This window comes from Mytilus galloprovincialis, chromosome 1, assembly GCF_965363235.1.
Source record: "Mytilus galloprovincialis chromosome 1, xbMytGall1.hap1.1, whole genome shotgun sequence".
Classification (NCBI taxonomy): Eukaryota; Metazoa; Mollusca; class Bivalvia; order Mytilida; family Mytilidae; genus Mytilus; species Mytilus galloprovincialis.
This window is the reverse complement of record NC_134838.1, coordinates 992814-1012425: the sequence shown is the minus strand read 5'-3', so window position 1 is coordinate 1012425 and position 19612 is coordinate 992814. Positions and strand designations below refer to the sequence as shown.

General features: G+C 30.6%; 1 protein-coding gene across 10 annotated transcripts in view; it reads right to left on the bottom strand.

Moving 5' to 3' along the window:
* The window catches only part of LOC143062443 (uncharacterized), a 36786-nt gene that overhangs the window by 5840 nt on the left and 11334 nt on the right, over positions 1-19612 (bottom strand). For 5 of the 10 annotated variants that reach the window (XM_076234161.1, XM_076234135.1, XM_076234155.1 and 2 more), the window contains 17 exons: positions 18251-18337; positions 16517-16561; positions 15479-15566; positions 14909-15142; positions 14279-14440; positions 13693-13804; positions 13078-13203; positions 12297-12401; positions 10451-10557; positions 8598-8815; positions 8080-8100; positions 6703-6841; positions 6126-6398; positions 5499-5700; positions 3789-3931; positions 3254-3445; positions 1044-1097 (listed from right to left, as the gene is read on the bottom strand). In XM_076234161.1, coding sequence (XP_076090276.1) covers positions 1044-1097; positions 3254-3445; positions 3789-3931; positions 5499-5700; positions 6126-6398; positions 6703-6841; positions 8080-8100; positions 8598-8815; positions 10451-10557; positions 12297-12401; positions 13078-13203; positions 13693-13804; positions 14279-14440; positions 14909-15142; positions 15479-15566; positions 16517-16561; positions 18251-18337 — 2308 coding nt within the window. Of the gene's footprint in view, positions 1-1043; positions 1098-2137; positions 2180-3253; positions 3446-3788; positions 3932-5498; positions 5701-6125; positions 6399-6702; positions 6842-8079; positions 8101-8597; positions 8816-10450; positions 10558-12296; positions 12402-13077; positions 13204-13692; positions 13805-14278; positions 14441-14908; positions 15143-15478; positions 15567-16516; positions 16562-18250; positions 18338-19612 lie in introns of those variants that run through there. The other 5 variants (XM_076234169.1, XM_076234157.1, XM_076234178.1 and 2 more) reach the window with 4 other exon arrangements.

Here is a 19612-nt window from a genome sequence, read left to right as displayed (position 1 = left end):
ATATTAAAATAACTTTAAAATCAAAATTCTTCATAAAAAGAGTCATTTTATAAAATTAAACATTCTGATCTTGAAAAGATATAAATGAGATAGGCCATCAAAACATTATGTGACCACCATGAATGATTATATAGAATGAAATGATGTAGGTGTAACTATGCTTCAGATATATTCTTATGCCCATCTACCCTCATTTCTTTACTTAGATAATTAGAAGATGAGTCTGCCATCACATTTATGTACAGCCCAGACTGACACACCAAGAACTAATGTAAATTTTATAGATGTTTAGCAGGCATGTCTTATATATATCTTATCATGATAAAATTTGTACTTAAGTTATAATAAAACAACTCATCTACATGCAGTGTCAATGGCAAGAAACCTATTTCATAAAAATCAAACCAGACAAGATACAAACCAAAAATAGAAATAAGAAATATTTATAGAAGTTTTTATAATGCAAAAACTCTAAAAAAAAAATTAAAAAATAGTCAAATAAGATTCTGAATTTAAAATATTAAAATAAAATCTACCATTAGTATGCAAAGGAATTTAAAACAGATTTAAAAAATAAATTACATTTTAAATAAATTAGCATAAAGTGTTGGTTAACACAATCACTGTGAGTTTTATTCCTAGTATATCTAAATTTCTGTTAAAACACAATTCATTCAAGTCTGGTTTAAAAATAAGAAAGTTTAAACTTGATCCCTGAAACTTCTATATCTTTATATCTGGTTAATTAATGAAAATTTTAATGAATAAATAAGCTTCTCACAAATGATATTGTGAAAACATGCCAAAATTACAATGCTAGCCTGAATGCAAAATGCATCAAGTGATTCATTGAGTTTTTCATTTTTTTTATGTATTAATGGCATACATATTTATATTAAGATTTATTCTCTTGAAAAAAAAATAGCATTCATTGTCATATTTTTGTTAAAGCAGTAAATGACATGCTGATGAAATGCCGGAATGAATTGTGAGGTGATTCCCCTTAGATTATAAATGTGCGAGCATTAAACAACACAAGTTACCTCCTCTTGAATGGTTCAATTGATAGCATTGGCCCAAGTTTAGCATAAATTTCCCTAAAAAATGTTATAAAGATATAATGAAAATTTCTACTGAAGTTATTTTTACTTTTTTAATAATTTTTTTTTTTCTTTAGAGAAGACATCTTGATTAAGATTAAAATTGCTAGAAACAAAAAAATGTGACATTAGGTTATCAAATCTGTTAGATATTTGTTTCTTAGTAATGACAGTGGCAGTATGGTGTAGATTTATAATAACACACCATACACAATCAAGATAGATAGTATACACAGGCTAACTTGCATAATACTGGTAACGTTCCTTGACCACATATAGAAAGAAACCTGAAACACATTATAGGGCTTTCACCATTTTATCAAAGACAAATTTTTAAATGAAAATATGATGCTACTTATTTCATCAATCAGTAACTTTTAATGATAAGTAATGTTTTATCTATATCTGCAATTAGAAAGTTGGTTATTAGCTACCACCAAGGAAAACTGTAAGAACATCCTCATCAATATCTCCGTCACCGTTCAAATCTACAAGCAACAATTGTGACCTAGGCCTAAGTGAAAAAAACTTAAAGTGACAATACATTTCAGTTATTTTAACATTTAGTTTTTTTTCTTGTAAAAACCAAGCAGTCATAGACATATTTTCTTGAGATGGGTTAAATCTATTTTGATAGTTGCAAACACAGTTTAAACGCCAACAAGTCTTGAAATTTCTGAAGATTGCTTTAGTTCTACTCTGGTCAATTTCATATTTTGTATTGTATTCTAACCATCAAAATAGAGATACCATAAATAAGTTCCAATGTAAACATATATATTCCATTTGGGTTTTCATATTAAATAACTACTATGTTTTTTTTTTATTCAAGATGATAATACATGTATTTATATAATCATTTAGAGGTTAGAACTTTGGTTGAACACCAAATCTTCTTTATGGCAAAATTTAATAAACAATACTATAACATCAAAATCTACTTGTATTCAATTAAATGATTTCTAAATTAAGCGAAGTACTTTTAGTATTGTCACTAGCTAAATTGTGAAAAGTGTTTTGACAAAAAGATCCAAAACCTCAATCCCTTTTTCCATCAGTGCACGCTATACCTAATCCACCTTGAAAAGTGAAATAAAATTGTAAATTCAAAAGAAATTATACAACAAATAGTCCTTAGTTTTAAAGCAGGCTAAATTTCTGAGACCATTATAACATCTTATTCTAGGTTTCTAAGAAAAAGATAATTACTTTTTAAATCTTGTGACATCATTTACTCAAGTTATCATTTCATTATCAAATTGGGGTGGTGGGTGGTAAGATGTGGTTTCATTCTGAATTCCTGAAGATGCATAGTTCCAGAAAAAGGCCCTTCTGTCCCTCTCCAATACATTGTGTTGCAAAACAATAAAGGTATTAAGAAGAAGATTATATGTTTTGAATAGATATTTTATATTCATTGAAGTTGGAAAAATTGTGTGTCTTGAGAGTTACCTCAATATGCAACCGGAACTGGATAAATTGAAAGGAAATTGCTTTTCAAGTTTTCTGTCCTGTTTTCTTGTGAAGAATTTTTAATCTTTTCAATAATTTTTTATAAAATTGTGTGGAATTATCTAAAAATGTTCATGTGAAATTCTAGAAATTTAAGAGTTCACTTGAAAAACAACTATTCCCCGTGATTTGTGAGAGGGATTTATTTACAACACCGTGAACATTGATAGGGTATATAGGAGGTAACATCTAGCTAATATATACAACTATTTACTAATAATATAAAACACACAATACGCCATGGAACATTGAATTATATATATAATGTACAATACTGATTGTAATGATAAGGTCAGGTTTCTACATCACTTATATTAGCACCATTCAAACATTGATTTTTCTAATTTAGACATTAATTTTGGTTGGTAAAATATATGTTGCTCATTGGCATTTGAATCCATTCTGATCAGTTAACTGCAAAAATAAAATTCTGTAGTTTGTTTCGTGGTTCTAAACCTGGAAGTTTACAAAACCTTGTACCCTTATTAACAATAATAATTCTTCACATTGCATAATATGTTATAGATTGAACTTGTATTTTTTCTCTCTTAATGCCTACAAAAATGTTTTTCTAATGTCCCCAGCGGTATCTTCACTTACCAAGGATATAAAATGCCATGACTTTACAACATTAGACTTACTTGACTTGCTGTATATTTGTGTTTTCTCTGAGTCTGTCCACTCTGTCCTCGTCAGTCGAAGATGTGAGGGGGCGTTGTATTGGCATTAGTGCAGAGTCTACGGACATTCCAGGATTACCCCAGTGGTCCACTCCTGTACCCCCTATCTCTCCACCCCAAGCTGATCTCATCCCAGATTTACCCTTCACTGGACTGAAAATATCAATTGATTCCTAATATCAGTGTATATAGTGAAGAATACAAATCATGAACTTGTTAATAAATACATGCCATATTTATCAAATCAGCTCATAAGCAGGGAAATATGAACTCTCAAAGTTGTCGATCGTGTGAGGCCTTTATAGCAAGTCAACATTGTCAAAAACCACCATCATTATCCTAATGTTGTAGTTCTTTCCAGGTACTCAGGCATCTTCAACCAATAAAAACTGGTTGCCACGAAATAGACAAGAGTGTTTAACATGGCATTACACATCAACAATCAATTAATAATGTCTTATTTTAATTTAAATTACCTTTTATACTTGATATTTACCTGAATCTGAAATCTCTGGGCAAGGCGAACCCTTGCATTGCCTGTAATCTGGTTTTCATTACTTGTTTTTTGAAGTCTCTTCTTGCATTACCATAACCATTGAATATATGATCACAGAATGACAGATGCCCATTCATATACATCTAAAATATCATTTAGGATGTGTTAAGACATGTAAACAGTATAGCATTTTAACATCAACTTTTCACAATTTATAGAGTTTTGTAATGAATAAAACTTATAGGCAGTAAAAAATCAAACTAAAAAAAAGTCAATTATGCAAATTGATAGGTTAAGTCAGTGTTCCAGCTAGGTTTTCAAAAGGGCAGGGTGCCAATCCTGAAAAAGGGCATTTAACGCGTGATATGATAATATGAAAAGGGCATATTTTAATAAAAGATGTTAATCAAACATTTGTGTTTATTCGTTGAATCACAGGTTATACAAGATCAACATCTTTAGGCCATATAGAACTCTATCTTTCTACTTTTAAGGCTGAAAACTTGTCAAGCAGCTTGTCACACAAGTTTTTTTTATCATTGCTTGGCACAGTTGAACTTTATATGCAGTATGTTTTGAAAGGAGATCTGTTTCATACTGTTTCTATGGTCTACCACATTTTACCAGTTTCACCTTTCTACCCCTGCTGTGCTTGATGGCAATACAGCACAAAACAGCTGTGCTCAGTAAATTCACAATTTTAGGATATAAAGCAACAGTGAAAAATAGTATCAAAAATAAAGAATACAGAAAAAGATGACCAAGGCACCCTACCAACACTGCTACTAAGACCCTCTTTAACTTTTCCCATAACTCAAAATAAATACCTAAACATATATATTCTTAAGCAAGAAGTATGGAGACACATTTTAGAATATGTAAATGGGTTACTCAATGCTAGGAAAAAAATCAGATTGAGTTATCTTTCTTTATTCGGGTGTGCTCCTTCTTTTGAGGATTATAAACAGTACGTAAATATGATGTAAATATGATCACAATATGGAGGCCGATTTTGTTATTTTCGTATCAAAAATGAAGGCAGTCAATGACAAATACGTCTGAATTTTCTGTTTATTTTACAGAAAACAAGTAAAACAATGTCTTCAACGAGTTTATAATGGTTTTCCAACTTTCTGTCATTACGTTTCTTCCATGAAACTACGGTAAACATCGCAAATTGTGCCCAAGTTGTTGTATGCACATTTCTTCAAAGATAATTGCCGACTGACCGATTCTATTTGAACGAATTAATGTTGATGATCATTAATGACCCATCCGATAAACGGATTACCTATAACAACAGATTATGACACCAGTTGTCACCATTGATTAGCTTGGGGTGGTAAACAAAGTCATAATCTTTTCCCCAGGTAAAATTTAGTAATTAGCGTATCATATCAATACGCAAATTAATATGCAATCGATCTTAAAAAAAAGGCAGGGCGCCCTGGAAACTGTAAAAAGGGCACAGGGCGCCACTCCGAAAAGGGCGGGCGCCGCGCCCTCTGAAAACGGCCTAGCTGGAACACTGTAAGTAGATAACACGTGTTGTGTATAGATTGTGTTTATTCAAAGCCTTTCTTTTGCATATTAACGTAACATCATAAACATAAGAGTCAGCTAGAAACATCTACATGAAATAAATAGTGCTAAATTTTTGACAGAGCTATTGAATTTATATCTATTGATTTCATTCATAATAGGACTCACAAGAATCATGCCAGGAACTACATTATGCCGAGTAAGAAGAAGAGGTGTTGTGTGATGTGACCCTTCAGCTGCCGTATTAATATCATATTGAAAAATCCTATAGGTATCATTCCGTCCTTGAACACAAGGTTTAGTCCGATTCCTATTTTGATTCATATAAATTTCTTCCAACATATCTTCTGCTGAATTAACATATGGAAATCTGAAAAAGAGAACAGACATATTTCTGTGGAATTATATCATCTGAAAACTTTGTATTTCCCTTCCCCTGTTGAAATAACTCTTTTTGCTTCTGTTACAATGGTGCCCAAATTTTGAAAGTCTACCAATAATTTTCTATTTTTGCCACTGCACACCAAAATCTGAGATTTTATTTTGAAAACTTTGCGTATCAATTATTTGTTTGATTTCTTAAGACACTTTTCTCAGCCATCTTGAAAATTATCAACATAGTCTTAGAACTTCAGTATAGTGAAAATTAAAGAAGTGACATTTTTTTAAACATAAGATTATAAATCAGGAAAAAACAGTAGGAATTCTCGAAATATGAATAAGACAAGATGTGGGGTGCATGTCAATATCAAATATAACCACAATACGTATATAGGGAACTGAAAGTTGACTTACAATGACGAAATAACGCTGATAACAATAACTTGTGATTCTGGAGCTTCGGTTGAAACAAAATCATCATATTCAATGTCAGTGATCTGTGGAATGTAATGTCTGCTGCAGCGACAAGATGGCCGCTCTAATCCTAATAGCTGTTGTCGAATAGCTATTGGACAATGGACTTTGACAGATGACAAGTCTATATGGCTCAAACTTGTTAACTGTCTAGACACAGGAGCACTAGATAAACTTGTTCTAGTACTTCTAGTGGATCTTTTACCAGCTGACCTGAAAGTAAATTGCAGCAAATTTAGATAAAAATGCATGATTTCTTTGTATACTATAACAAACAAACAAATCTATGATATGTGTTTCTAATGATTTTTGGGAACGGAAATTTCAATGAGAAAAACAAAAATACTTCTGTCAAATGATAAAAATTTCTTCCAATTTAAAATTATGCCATGTCATCAAATTTTTATGTGTTGAACTCCAATGGTAGCTTGTCAACAAGGTTTATTTATGGCCAACCTGCAATCAAATTTAAGTGTCAAAATACCACCCCATTCCCTAAACAATATAATAATCCTACTGTGTTAATCTCTCTAGGACAGCTAATGCAGTGGGTGACACATCATCATCACCGATCTCATGTGGCTCGTCATCAAACTTAACCACTGATGCCACAGCAGATTTTCTTGCAGTGTCTTTAGGTGTGGTCCGTGATAAAACTGGAAATAAAAAACATGCATTCATTCAAATTAAACTCTTTCAGACCAGATATTATTATAATTGCACTGCAGCATATGTAACCAAACAAATTACTAAAAAAATTGTCTTTTGAAAGTGATAATAATTGTAAGGATACATGGTCAGGTTTGACATAAAGTTAAACTTCTATTAGCCGCACCATCCCTTGAATAATATAACCAACACAAAATCAGATCACTCACCAAAATGTCTCATCTGCATACATCTAAATCTATAAACAACACAAAATTTAGGTCAAAGTTATGACACCTTTTACACAGACATGTACTCCCTTCAGCAAGCTTTCTTATCGCTATTTTAGGAAAATTTTCCTTTGATCCTGCTGATAATTTCCTTTCTCAGTACAGTCGAGTGATATGAAAAATTACCGCTAGAAACTAAGAGTGCATGTGGCATTGTCAATGAAATTGACAACATCGTCATAGGTAAAATAGCGATAAACAGATTATCATTGGTCATCTCAACTTGATTGCTTTTCTCACTTTCAAGCGAGAAAATCATTGAGATGATCATCAGTTATCTATAAATATCAAATACTTTTAATTCATTATGCTTTGTTACCAAGGAAGTTAATTCAAAATATTTAATCAGATTTAAAATGCTGCAAAAAAAATCCACATACCAAATAAATTATGAACAAGTCATGCATTGTTATTGAGAATAAGAAATTCTCCAAAATCTTTAATATAGGTACTGGAATGTTAAGATTAGGACAAGGTCATGCAAGACGTGACTGGCTGAGATGGTTACTGTGTTAGCTAACGATTTACAACTTTTGGCTGGTCATTGTTGAATATTTGAAAAGAATTAACAATATAAACTATTTCTGACAATTAATGGTTCCTGTTCAAAATTGAAAGTGAAATTACATATGGCATTTAAGAAGAATTATGTCATTTGGGTAGGGAAATCTAGTGTTCTTGTTGAATTTGGCAATGAAGTATTTTGGGGTTGAAATAAGACTAATTAAATAAGATAAATATTACTTAAAAAAATATGTAGGCTATCAAACTAAGAAATCCAGCAGGCATTTGTATTTTGAACTTGCCCTAATAATCTTCCTGCAAAAAGAAACAAACAATTTTCTTTCTTATTTCAACCCTTTCAACTGGTATTTCTGGTTTAAAGGATTCGCTCAGGAAATATAGGACAGGGATTCTGATTGTATAGGTGATCATTTAGATAGGGTTAACTTTACCTTTCTTTAGGCAAGAACGGGCTAAAATAAATACATGAGTTGGTAAGTCATAACATATACAAATCCAAATAATAGTATCAGATAAAAAGTTATCTACTAATTATAAATATGAATTAGGCTGACCTTTTCTTTTAAAAACAATAAGCCAAGTTTAATCTTGCTTTTCAAAGTGACATTGAATTTGGTTTAGTTGTTTAGTCAAACACAAATCTAAATTCACAAAGTAATAATAATTGAACCTTGATTCAGACATTTTAGATATCTTACAATATGCATCAAATTTTCCTGAAAATAAAAATAAAATATTAAATACCCTTGAATTTTCTATGGTGTCCTGATTCCAGAAATTTACAAAATTATTTGGTATTCTTTAATTAAATCCTCTGTCAGTTATTATATTAAGTACTCTAAAATAGCAGTAAATCATGTATACACCTTCTCCAGTACAGAACTTTAACTGACTGTTAGGATATAAGAAAGTATTATAAGTTTAAAATCCTATTTCCTTTTGCAATTACCTAATGGTGCTGATGGGGCTCTAATTCGTCTGTCAGTAGCCAGGTCAAGTACTGGTCTCTGGCTTGCTGGGTCTCTGTCCAGTCTTTCTGATATTCTAGCTGATTGTATCTTGCGTCTGTAATCTGTAAATTCAGGTCGGTCTTTCATTCGGCTGATATCAGGGGAGATAAGTCCTATTGTTACACGATAATGTTCCATCCAGTCGTCAACTAAATTTCTACAATTTAAAATTACAATGCAAATTTACATGTTACATACAATATATTACAAGAAATAATTCATAAAGGTTTATTTTTCATGACTGCTTACAACTTTTATTATTCTAAATTTACATAACTTGAAACAAATTATACTTTACAGCCCTCAATGTAGTCTATTGAAATGGTCGCTTGGGCGTTTTTAAAAGCTGATTGGTAACCAAAAATTTATATCTGGTCACCATTTGGGCAATTAGAATATTAAAGATCAGGCAACCAGAAATTTTTGGAAATTTGCCCTGATCTGAGTCTGGTTTTAAAAAATCGCCTGAGCGCTGGACAGTAACACAAATTTATACTGTATTTCAAGCGCCTTTTAGATTTAAGCTTGATCTTATCAGCGCTTTATTGCATCAGGCAATTGTAGGTCATTTGTAAGCATTGACTTAAATTGGCACAGATCCATCTATTTTCTTATTTTGCTCTCAGTCTAACCCGAATAATGTCAGTCTTTATATTCCGCCGATCTCTGTCTAATCTCTGATTGCTAAATTAACCTCTATAGGCTATAGGCTGCTAGAGGGCGCAAAATTATTGGGTTCACTCTCAGTCACAATTTTGACTATTATGTGCCATTAGTAAGAAACCCATTAGCATTTGTGGATTGTTTATTAAAAGCACATGGTCGAGCCTCCTTCATGATTTCGTCAGTAAACAGATGAAACAAGGTTGGCAACAATTTTGTAACTTGTTCTCATAGTCTACGACATAGATTTAATAAACTACTGGCTACAATTTCTACAACGATTTCAGATGTCCGCTTGCTACTGCAAAAGTCTGATGAGATTTTTTTTTGACTGGGCTTCAGACTACCACTAAACATCACAGATTGTTATATAAAGCATAAAATTAAATAAACATGTGGTTTTTTTTACGATTGATTTATACAAACTATTTTCTACACTCAACAATATTAAAAAAAACACAGAACAAAAAAATTGTATTTTTATTCAGCAAGGGTTGTTTAGCTAGAAAAAAAATGTAGGCGGCCTGAAATTATATCCTGGCCACTGAAATTTTGAGTTGGCCACTAAATTTTTCATGTCTGGTCGCCAGTTGGCCACTTCATTTCAGAAGCTACTTTGAATTGAAGGCTGCTTTGTTAAAACTGTAAACAATAACAGAACTGGTTGTCTGTTTTCTTGTCTCATCTTTGTTTTTTATTTAAAGGAATTAGATTTTTACAATGATTCAATAATGTTTAACATCAATTGAAATTTTGTTTTCTCTGTGAATATTGCAATAAAAACATTTCACAGCATGTGACAATCTAATAGTATTGATTTTTGTATTTCACTTTACATTATTTTTCTATAACTAGGAACTGATAATTTCCAAACCATTTATATTATAAGTTTAATTGAAAACATTGTATGACTTGTAAATAATTAATGTTTATGTAAATAATTCAAGTTTATGGTATTGCAGATCTCTAGTCCCAATCTATATGATTTTTACTTGACTGCAAAAGACAACATAATTTAACCTACTTTGCTTTTCTTTGTAATCTTGGATATTATTTGTATTTTACTAGAGTATTGTCTCATGTCCAATTTATCTGTATTCTTTTATTACCCAAACCTAACTATACCTACTTTGCTTTTCTTTGTAATCTTGCTAAGTCTCTTTCAGATTCGTGCTCATACTGTAGTTTATCAGGAAACTCTAATAACTTCTGCATTTCAGCTATGTGGGCTTTCACCTGAAAGTAATTATGTACTTTTCTTATTGGTTATTAAAACAAAATTAAATTTGTATGGAATATACAATATTTTACAATATTTTTTTATTTTCCAAATTCAAGGGCCCATTAAGAGAATATAACCTTTTGGTGTCTGGATTTTTTTTGTCTTTGGGTTCCTGTTCAATGAAATAAACCTATCATTTTCCCTTTTTTTCAGCTCATACAAACAATATTCATATTTCAAGCCACCATTGCAAATTGTTTAATCATAGGAATTGCACATGGTTAAGGTAGATGGGGTGTCTAAATTATAATCCATAGATTTTTTTAATAATTTGCCAAAATGAAGTTTATATTATGCTTTTTAAAAAAAAGTAATAAAAAGAATGGGTCACCGGGCTTTTTTTCATGCTACACGGTGTTCAAAATTGTCAAATTTTGTATAGATTATGCATGGAAACCCCAATTTTCTGCAATAAAGCGTAAACTACACCATAGAATTTTGAGATAACATATGAGAAGATAGCTTTAATAGTATGCTTTCAGTTAAGAAAAAGAAAAAATGGGGTCACCGGACCTGTTTTCTTGTTACATAATAAAATAGAGAAATTCCTAACACATTCTATTGTAAAAATACCTTAATCTGAATTATCTGCCCTTGCATTTGAGTTGCCTCCCCTTATGTGGCAAAGTTGGAAAAAAATTGTTCAAATAAAACATTTCTGGTTTTTTGTAAAATACAATCATAAATATGATAAAACATGTCATTTTCTATGTAGAAGTGGAATTTCTTACACATGAATTATCTACTTCTCTAAAAATTTGCACATTCTATTAAAGATCTAGACCTTAAAAAAAACGTTTTTTTTCTAAAGTGAACATTGATTGGTTAAATATTTCTCAGTCATGTCCTGTGTTTGAATTTGTTTGTTAGCTTTTTGGTCATGAATGTTTGTCTCTAATATTTAATTAACTGTGCATTTGTATTCAGATATCGCAGATCAAATTTATTCGTTCATTGTTTAATCATACGTTTTTTGATTGAGTTAAGTCTGCCAATTGATATTTTATCGTATGTTTTTCTTTGTTGTGATGTTATGCTATTGTTTCAGAAAAAGGGAGAAGGTTTGGATCCATTAAAACGTTTAATCCCGCTGCAAATGTTTGCACCTGTCCTAAGTCAGGAATCTGATGTACAGTAGTTGTCGTTTGTTTATGTAATATATACGTGTTTCTCGTTTCTCGTTTTGTTTATATAGATTAGACCGTTGGTTTTCCCGTTTGAATGGTTTTACACTAGTAATTTTGGGGCCCTTTATAGCTTGTTGTTCGGTGTGAGCCAAGGCTCCATGTTGAAGGCTGTACTTTAACCTATAATGGTTTACTTTTTAAATTGTTATTTGTATGGAGAGTTGTCTCATTGGCACTCACACCACATCTTCCTATAGCTACTTGTTTTCTGGTATTTCCAAATCCAAGATAGAGGAAGACACCCTATTTAACAAAAAAAACAGTCATCTACTAATATGGGCATAAAAATTACTTTAAAAATTGAGAAAAAAAATTTAAAAATCTTTGGATTCTTACTTGTAGTCAAGAACTAGACCTCCTTTAATAAGAACTTTGTAAGGCAATGTTCCATTAATTAGAGCTTTGTAAGACTCTTGTAAGGCAATTTTTCATTATGATTTCTATGTTACAGATTTTTTTCAGACAGATCCAATTTTCAAATTCTGTTGAAATGTTATTCTTTTTACCTTTTTCTGTTTTCCTCTGTTCTTCGTTTTGGTTTTTGGTGCAAAAATTCTCATAAGCTCTTTGGCTGCTCTTGAAGTAAAGTTAATTCCTGTAAGTAATTGTTCCTAAAAAAAAAATTGCAAATTAATTTAAAATTTATTTTAAGAAATTGATAATATAGAAATGTAAAAAATATAAATAATTAATCAAAACACTTATGGATTATTAACAACTATTAACCAAGGATGTCATTAATAGCTCAGTGGAAATTACTTCATTGTTTGACAAAAATACATAATTATCGTTTCAGTTACAGCATATATTTGAATATAATGACAATATAAAAAAAAAGATGTGTTTATATTGTGGTATGATTTCCAATGACACAAATCTCTATTCAAACAACAAATCTAATGGCCTAATTTATGTACAAAAATTGAACCAAAAACAAATATGTAGCACATCAACAAACGACAACCGCTGAATTACAGGCTCCTGACTTGGGATAGGCACATGCATACAGAATGTGTCCGTGTTAAACATGTTAGTGTTGGTTCAGGCCTCAGGGAAGATAAGTTATATAGCTAACTGTGCAACCCTCTTACAATAAAGTATTGTTGTTGTTGGTTCTTCTAATATTTTCTTTAAATTTTTTTTTTAAATGCTGTGAGATTTTTTGGGGTTTTTTTTTTGAGTGATTAAGCTGTTTCTGAAATCTAGGAGAAACATTATTGCTGTCACTTTTCCATTTTCAAAACCTGATCACATGACTATTGATTACTATCTTGCCATTTTACTCACATTGTCTTCCTTCTCCACAGCTCCTGTATAAGGTAAGATAGGAAACTTGGCTGTTTCTTTCTGACAGTTGAACACGATGGCCATACTTGTCTGACTATAACATCTGAACACTAGGTGGCTATTGAGCTGGGAAAAAACAGATTTGAATTGTTTATTGCTGTTGAAAGGTATACAGTATAAAGCTTTCTGTGAAGTGAAGGGGAAAAAGAACATAGTTGACTATCTGTAATGAATACTAATAAGTATGATTTATTTGATCAGTATTGTAGATATCACGAGAAAACTCAAAATTACATCTCTTTTTGTTGTAGTAAACTTCAGAGCAGGATAGTTATAGTCAATATTGTCAAAGACATAACTTTATATTTGTAGTGATTCAAAAGAATTCCTCCTAAATTTAAGAAGTATTAACTATTGTTAGTCAACCATAATAAGTTTGTCATGTTCTGTATTCTATTTTAATTCCTATTTTCATTTTGGAAATATAAGATATTGTGAAATATATACTACATAAGTGTTTAAGACAGATACATATCCATGTAAAATTTCTTTCTTTGTGCAATTTTTTTTTTTTGTAAAGATCATGTACAGTCCACAAAGTGTAATGATTTGTACCTGTAATATAACAGGAGTCCCCAGTTTAACACTACCCATTGGCCATTTCCATCTCTGTATAACACTACCTTCAGTGTCGGTTAAATGACCTCCCTTTGCTGTAGACAAAAACCTACAATAAAAAGTAGAATTGTTAAAGTTATTTTAGTGTTGTAAAACATGGTGGATAGTTGACTCATTGGCAATACTTCTTATTTTGTTTTGTTATTTTGTTAGCCTTAGATAAAATGAGACAGTTTTGAAAGAAGTATGATTTACAATAATCTTAGACTAAAAAAAATACTTTAACAGAAATTATAATGCAAAATGTATTAAATTTATCTTTTTAATTAAAAAATAAAGTGCCTTAAGCAGACGACACATTCAGATGAATGGCAGTTTGCCCAGTCTAAGCTTCCATTTCAATGTCTTTTTTATATATCTTATCAGTGTCGTGATATCCTTTGAAATTTCTGATTCTTGGGGACATGACTTCTAACAAGTAGATTTGATGGATCTTATGATGACAGACAACAAAACCTACCTGATATTTTAGAACAATTGTGTTAGGAGACCTCCTTATGTTATTTTCCTTTCTCTTTCTTACCTAATATTTTTACTGGTATTGCTAAAACATACTCCCTTGCCACAGGGAGTAAAACAAGCTAGCATTCTAGGATTGTTGCCATCATCATATGCCACCAAGTAATATCCTGGGCGACCATATCCTGCAGAACTAAACATTATAGCTGGCTTTCCAGAGGGGTAACTGACAATAGTTAAGGATAATGCACTGTATCTAATAAATTGTGAAAAAGTTTTATTTTAGACAAATTATATAAGAACCAAACAACAATACTATTTTAATTTTTACTTTGTTTATAAATGTCACAGCCTGTATTCTAGTAACTGTGGATTCAGTTTCTTTCATATGTATCAATTTTCATGGATACAACAAAAAATTGTATTTCCATTGATATTCGAATTCATGGTTTTACCACAGTCTACATTCAAGCCTACAGAAAATGTGTACTTCATTGGATATTTAATTGTAGTTTACTGGTAACCATGAAACCAACTTGACATTTAATTCGTAGTTTACTGGTAACCATGAAACCAACTTGACATCTAATTCGTAGTTTACTGGTAACCATGGAATCAACTTAAGTTGATATCTCATGAATAATAATGAATCTACAGTATCATTAATTTCAATGGCATCATTAACAAAGGATACTACACAAAACTAGTTCCATCATGAACTGTGGCCTGTATGAGTTGTTTCCCTTCATTTCTATCATCTCCAATGATGGGTATTCGGATTTTCCCTGACTTTCCTAATACTGGACTATCTGTTTTTACAGGTGATTTTCTATATTTTAGAAGGACTTCTTTTTTGTGGTCTCCATAGTAACGAACTACAACTGGCTTATCTTTTCCTTCATCAAGATCATCTTGTTGCTGTTGTTTTCTAAAAACAAAGAACAGCACATACAAAACAAAGGATAGTTTTTTTTTTATTAATTTATCAATTGGTTTGTCCTGAAAAATGACTAGGCTTAAATACTAATCTGATGAAAGTAATTGTCAAATTGAGTGATTGGATCTGAAGATTGAAAACCAGCTAGGTGTCATATAATTTCTCATTATAATTTTTTTTCTTAAATAGCTGGATATAAATAACATTACATATATTGCAAAATATACAATAGTTTATCATTTTTAGGTTATAGCCCAATGCTACTATAATTAAATTATGCCCCAATGCTACCTAATAAATAAAAATAATTAAAACTGAAATACATACACTGTCTTAATAAGTTCTTTAAAAGCTTCATATTCTTCTTGCAGTTTCTTCCTATCTACTTCTTCTACATTGTTGTCCATTATTACACCTAAAAAGTAAAAATAATGTACTTTAACTGTGCATTTGCATTCAGGGAGCGCAGATCAAATTTATAGTCTTAGTGTGTTAATTTACGTTTTTTGATTGATATTTTATCATGTGGTTTTTTATGTTGTGATGTTATGCTATTGTTTTAGAAAAAGGGAGAAGGTTTGGTACCATTAAAACCTTTAATGCCACTGCAAATGTTTGCACCTGTCCTAAGTCAGCGATCTGATGTACAGTAGTTGTCGTTTGTTTATGTAATTTACATGAGTTTCTCGTTTTTAATATAGATTAGACCGTAGGTTTTCTCGTTTGAATGGTTTTACACTAGTAATTTTGGGGCCCTTTATAGCTTGTTGTTTGGTGTGAGCCAAGGCTTCGTGTTGAAGGATGTACATTGACCTATAATGGTTTACTTTTATAAATTGTTATTTAGATGGAGAGTTGTCTCCTTGGCACTCACATCACATCCTATATCTTATTAATTTCAAATCTTGCAAGAAAACACATTTTGTTCTTAATATAAGCTGATGTTTCTTGAAATAAACAAACAAAAGGAGATATGTCTCATTGGCAATTAGATTATATCACATTTTTTATTTTTTATAAATTATTAAATATTTTCTTTCTAAAGATAATGTAATATCCTAGAATGGGAGAGAACTTCATATACTTTAGTTCAATAACAAATCTTTAACAAGGATACTGTGAAAGTCTAGATGGGAGATAACTCTATATAACAGAAATCAATAACACATCTTAGAAAGATTTTCATAACAGTTTTAAACACTTTAAACCTTAATCAATATCATAAAATTACAGTATACCAATATTTAATCTTTTGTTGCTGTTGGTGATAAACATATGGATCTCACTATTTCAATTCAAATGTAAATTCTCATCATTTTGATAAACAAATATAAAACAATATTCTATCTAATAAGTTACACAAACCTTTTTTGTCTTTTAATGAAAAACTAATAGTAACTAAAGCAGTTGCTGAAAAATAGTGAAAAGTATTAGAATATCATCATGTGTCACAATCAATGCGATATTAATCTTATTTCTTCTTTCCAAAAATTACTTATCTTATCTGTTTTGCTTTAATTTAGCAAATGAAATAGGGTTTAAACAAAAATATTGTATGTTTGTTTTAAATATTACAACAGGCAATTTTCAGTACTTTCTAACTTGGAAATGTTTGTACAAATATTGACTGTTTTTTAAGGATTTGTGTATAAATATTCAGTTAAAATAATATCAAGGAGGTGTTAAAGGTGTTAAAGGGCTTTGACTTCCCATAACTGTGTCACACAGTTGGCTCAATATCTTTAATTGTTTTTACATAGGCGGTAATGGTAACGTTTTTTCCTGTAGCTCAGTCCATATCGTAAACTTGGATATGTATGATAGCTCGTTTCGAAGCTGTGACATTTTCACATATGTGGTTAAATTTTTGGGGTACGAAGTGAGATTACTTTTTCCGTAAATTAGCAAACCCCGAACATCCTTTTGTGATGCGGCTCCTTGTGGTAAAATATCCCCTTTTTAACACAATAAGTTCTTTGAAAATTTAATACTTTGAACACATTCAATAGCTCCATAGTTTTTACACATTTATTCTATGTTCCTTTACTTTCCTAATCACCACAAATAATTAAGTTCAGTCATTTGTTAAAAATAGAAACATGTCCAATATCACTACACAGAGATTTTTTCTTTACACATGACTTTTGAGTTCCTCATTTCAAGGCGCATTAGGGATGTTGTCCCAGTTAAACAATTTAATTCATTCCAAGAAATGTTATTTGACAAGGTAACAGGTTTAAAACTGAATACAGTAAATTTTTTCAAAAGACAATATTTTTATCAATTAAACTAAAGCACTTCAATTAGAAGAAAAACAGCAATATGTGTAGATATCTTGTTTTAAATTAATTATTTTTCTTATCACGTTATTGTCATATGTAGTTTTTTTTCAACTGCAGTCAAGAAGCATAATTTGCCTATCATATCAAGCCATTAAAAGATTGTTACAAGTGTAAAGGAGTTGAAATTTGATGGCAGTAGAGATAATTAGAATATCTTGGTTAAAACCCTAACCATAAAGACATTATTATTAGAGACTATGTAAACTTAGTTTAACTCCCAACCATAAAATGACTAACTAACTTTTGCCAAAACTAGATCAAGTATATCAAAAGTCACTTTTGGAAAAAGGAAGTGTATAGATAAGAGGGGATTTAATACAGTGATCATAAGAGAGGTCATCCTATACCCTGAATCTAATACACATTATTGGGGAGGAAAGTATTAAAATAAAATTGAGATTATTAAAATTACTGCCTCATCCAAGTATAAATATTACATATTAATTTAGTTTGATTCAAAAGACAGCTGCAGTTATGTAGGATAATGGAGAAAGGTGTTTGCTGATCTGAAATTAAATAACATATTTCATATATTAAGGTTCTCATACCAGCATAACTATTAAATGTTAGATGGTTGTTAGTTAGTTGTTAGTACTAAAGATCAATCTGATTAATAGAATAATTAAGTCGAGGATAATATATATGGGTATAAAGAAGTATACTTATCGTAACCTATCAAACGGCTTACTCATTAAGTCAGATAGATATCAAAATTATCATTTTTGTGAATCATAATTAAAACATTTTGACAACTCACATCTTGGATCAGATGGCGTTTCTGCAATATTGGAATAAGCATCATCGTGCAATCCCTTTCTGATATTTGGTGAGCGTAATCCAGCGACTGTAAGTGGAGAGGAGGAGAAAAAATCTAATTATTATAAGCATTATATTCAAATAAACATGCAAAGTGGTATAATGAATTGTTCTAGTTTCGTGGATAGTTAAACTTTACTTTTTTTAAAAGGCGGCCAGTTAATTTAATATATTATGAAAAAAACAGCCAATAAAACTATTATTGAATCAAACTTTTTGCAAATCTAATGAAAGTTGCCAAGCAATTGAAAAAAAAGCATGAAAATAAAAGCATGAAATTCCTAAAACTCCAGCAATGATATAAATGATCCACGAAAATAATAACCAGATGCTCCGCAGGGCGTAGCTTTATACGACCGCAGAGGTTGAACCCTGAACAGTTGGGGCAAGTATGGACACAACATTCAAGCTGGATTCAGCTCTAAATTTGGATTGTGATTAAATAGTTGACACAGCATAGGTTTCTGACACAGAATGAATGTGTTCTAATGAACTTAAAATTTTTGTTTTTGTTTTCTCTTAGAGCAATTCACTATGTTGTTGAATATTAATCCTCTCAAAAAAATGTTTGAAGAAATTTTCTTTTTTATTTATGAAATTTCAAATGAGAAAAATTGAACCCAATTTTTTTAATCACATTCCCCTTTCCCTTATTCCAAAATTAATCTCAATTAAAATTTCTAATGGAGTTTGCAACAATAACTACTCATTTAAATACATCATAAAATATTAAGATGTAAAAAAACTGCTTGTTATCACTGAATGGTAAAGATTATTTTAATTTATCAGTTGGTAGTAAAAAGTGAATATACATTGTATATTGTATATAACAAAGATTTAAGTTGATTCTGGACAAAGAAAGATAACTCCAATTAAAAAAAATCTTGCTATTGCACAATATTTTGCAATTAGATATTTCTTGCTTACTATTCTGGACAAAGAAAGATAACTCTAATTAAAAAAAAATTTGCTATTTCACAATATTGTGCAATTAGATATTTCTTGCCATTGCGCAATACTGTGCAATTGAAAAGACTTGCTATTGCACAATATTTTGCAATTAGATATTTCTTGCTTACTATGTTGGACAAAGAAAGATAACTCTAATTAAAAAAAAATTTGCTATTTCACAATATTGTGCAATTAGATATTTCTTGCCATTGCGCAATACTGTGCAATTGAAAAGACTTGCTATTGCACAATACTTAATATAATAATTTTGGATCCTGATTTGGACCAACTTGAAAACTGGGCCCTTAATAAAAAATCTAAGTACATTTTTGGATTCAGCATATCAAAGAAC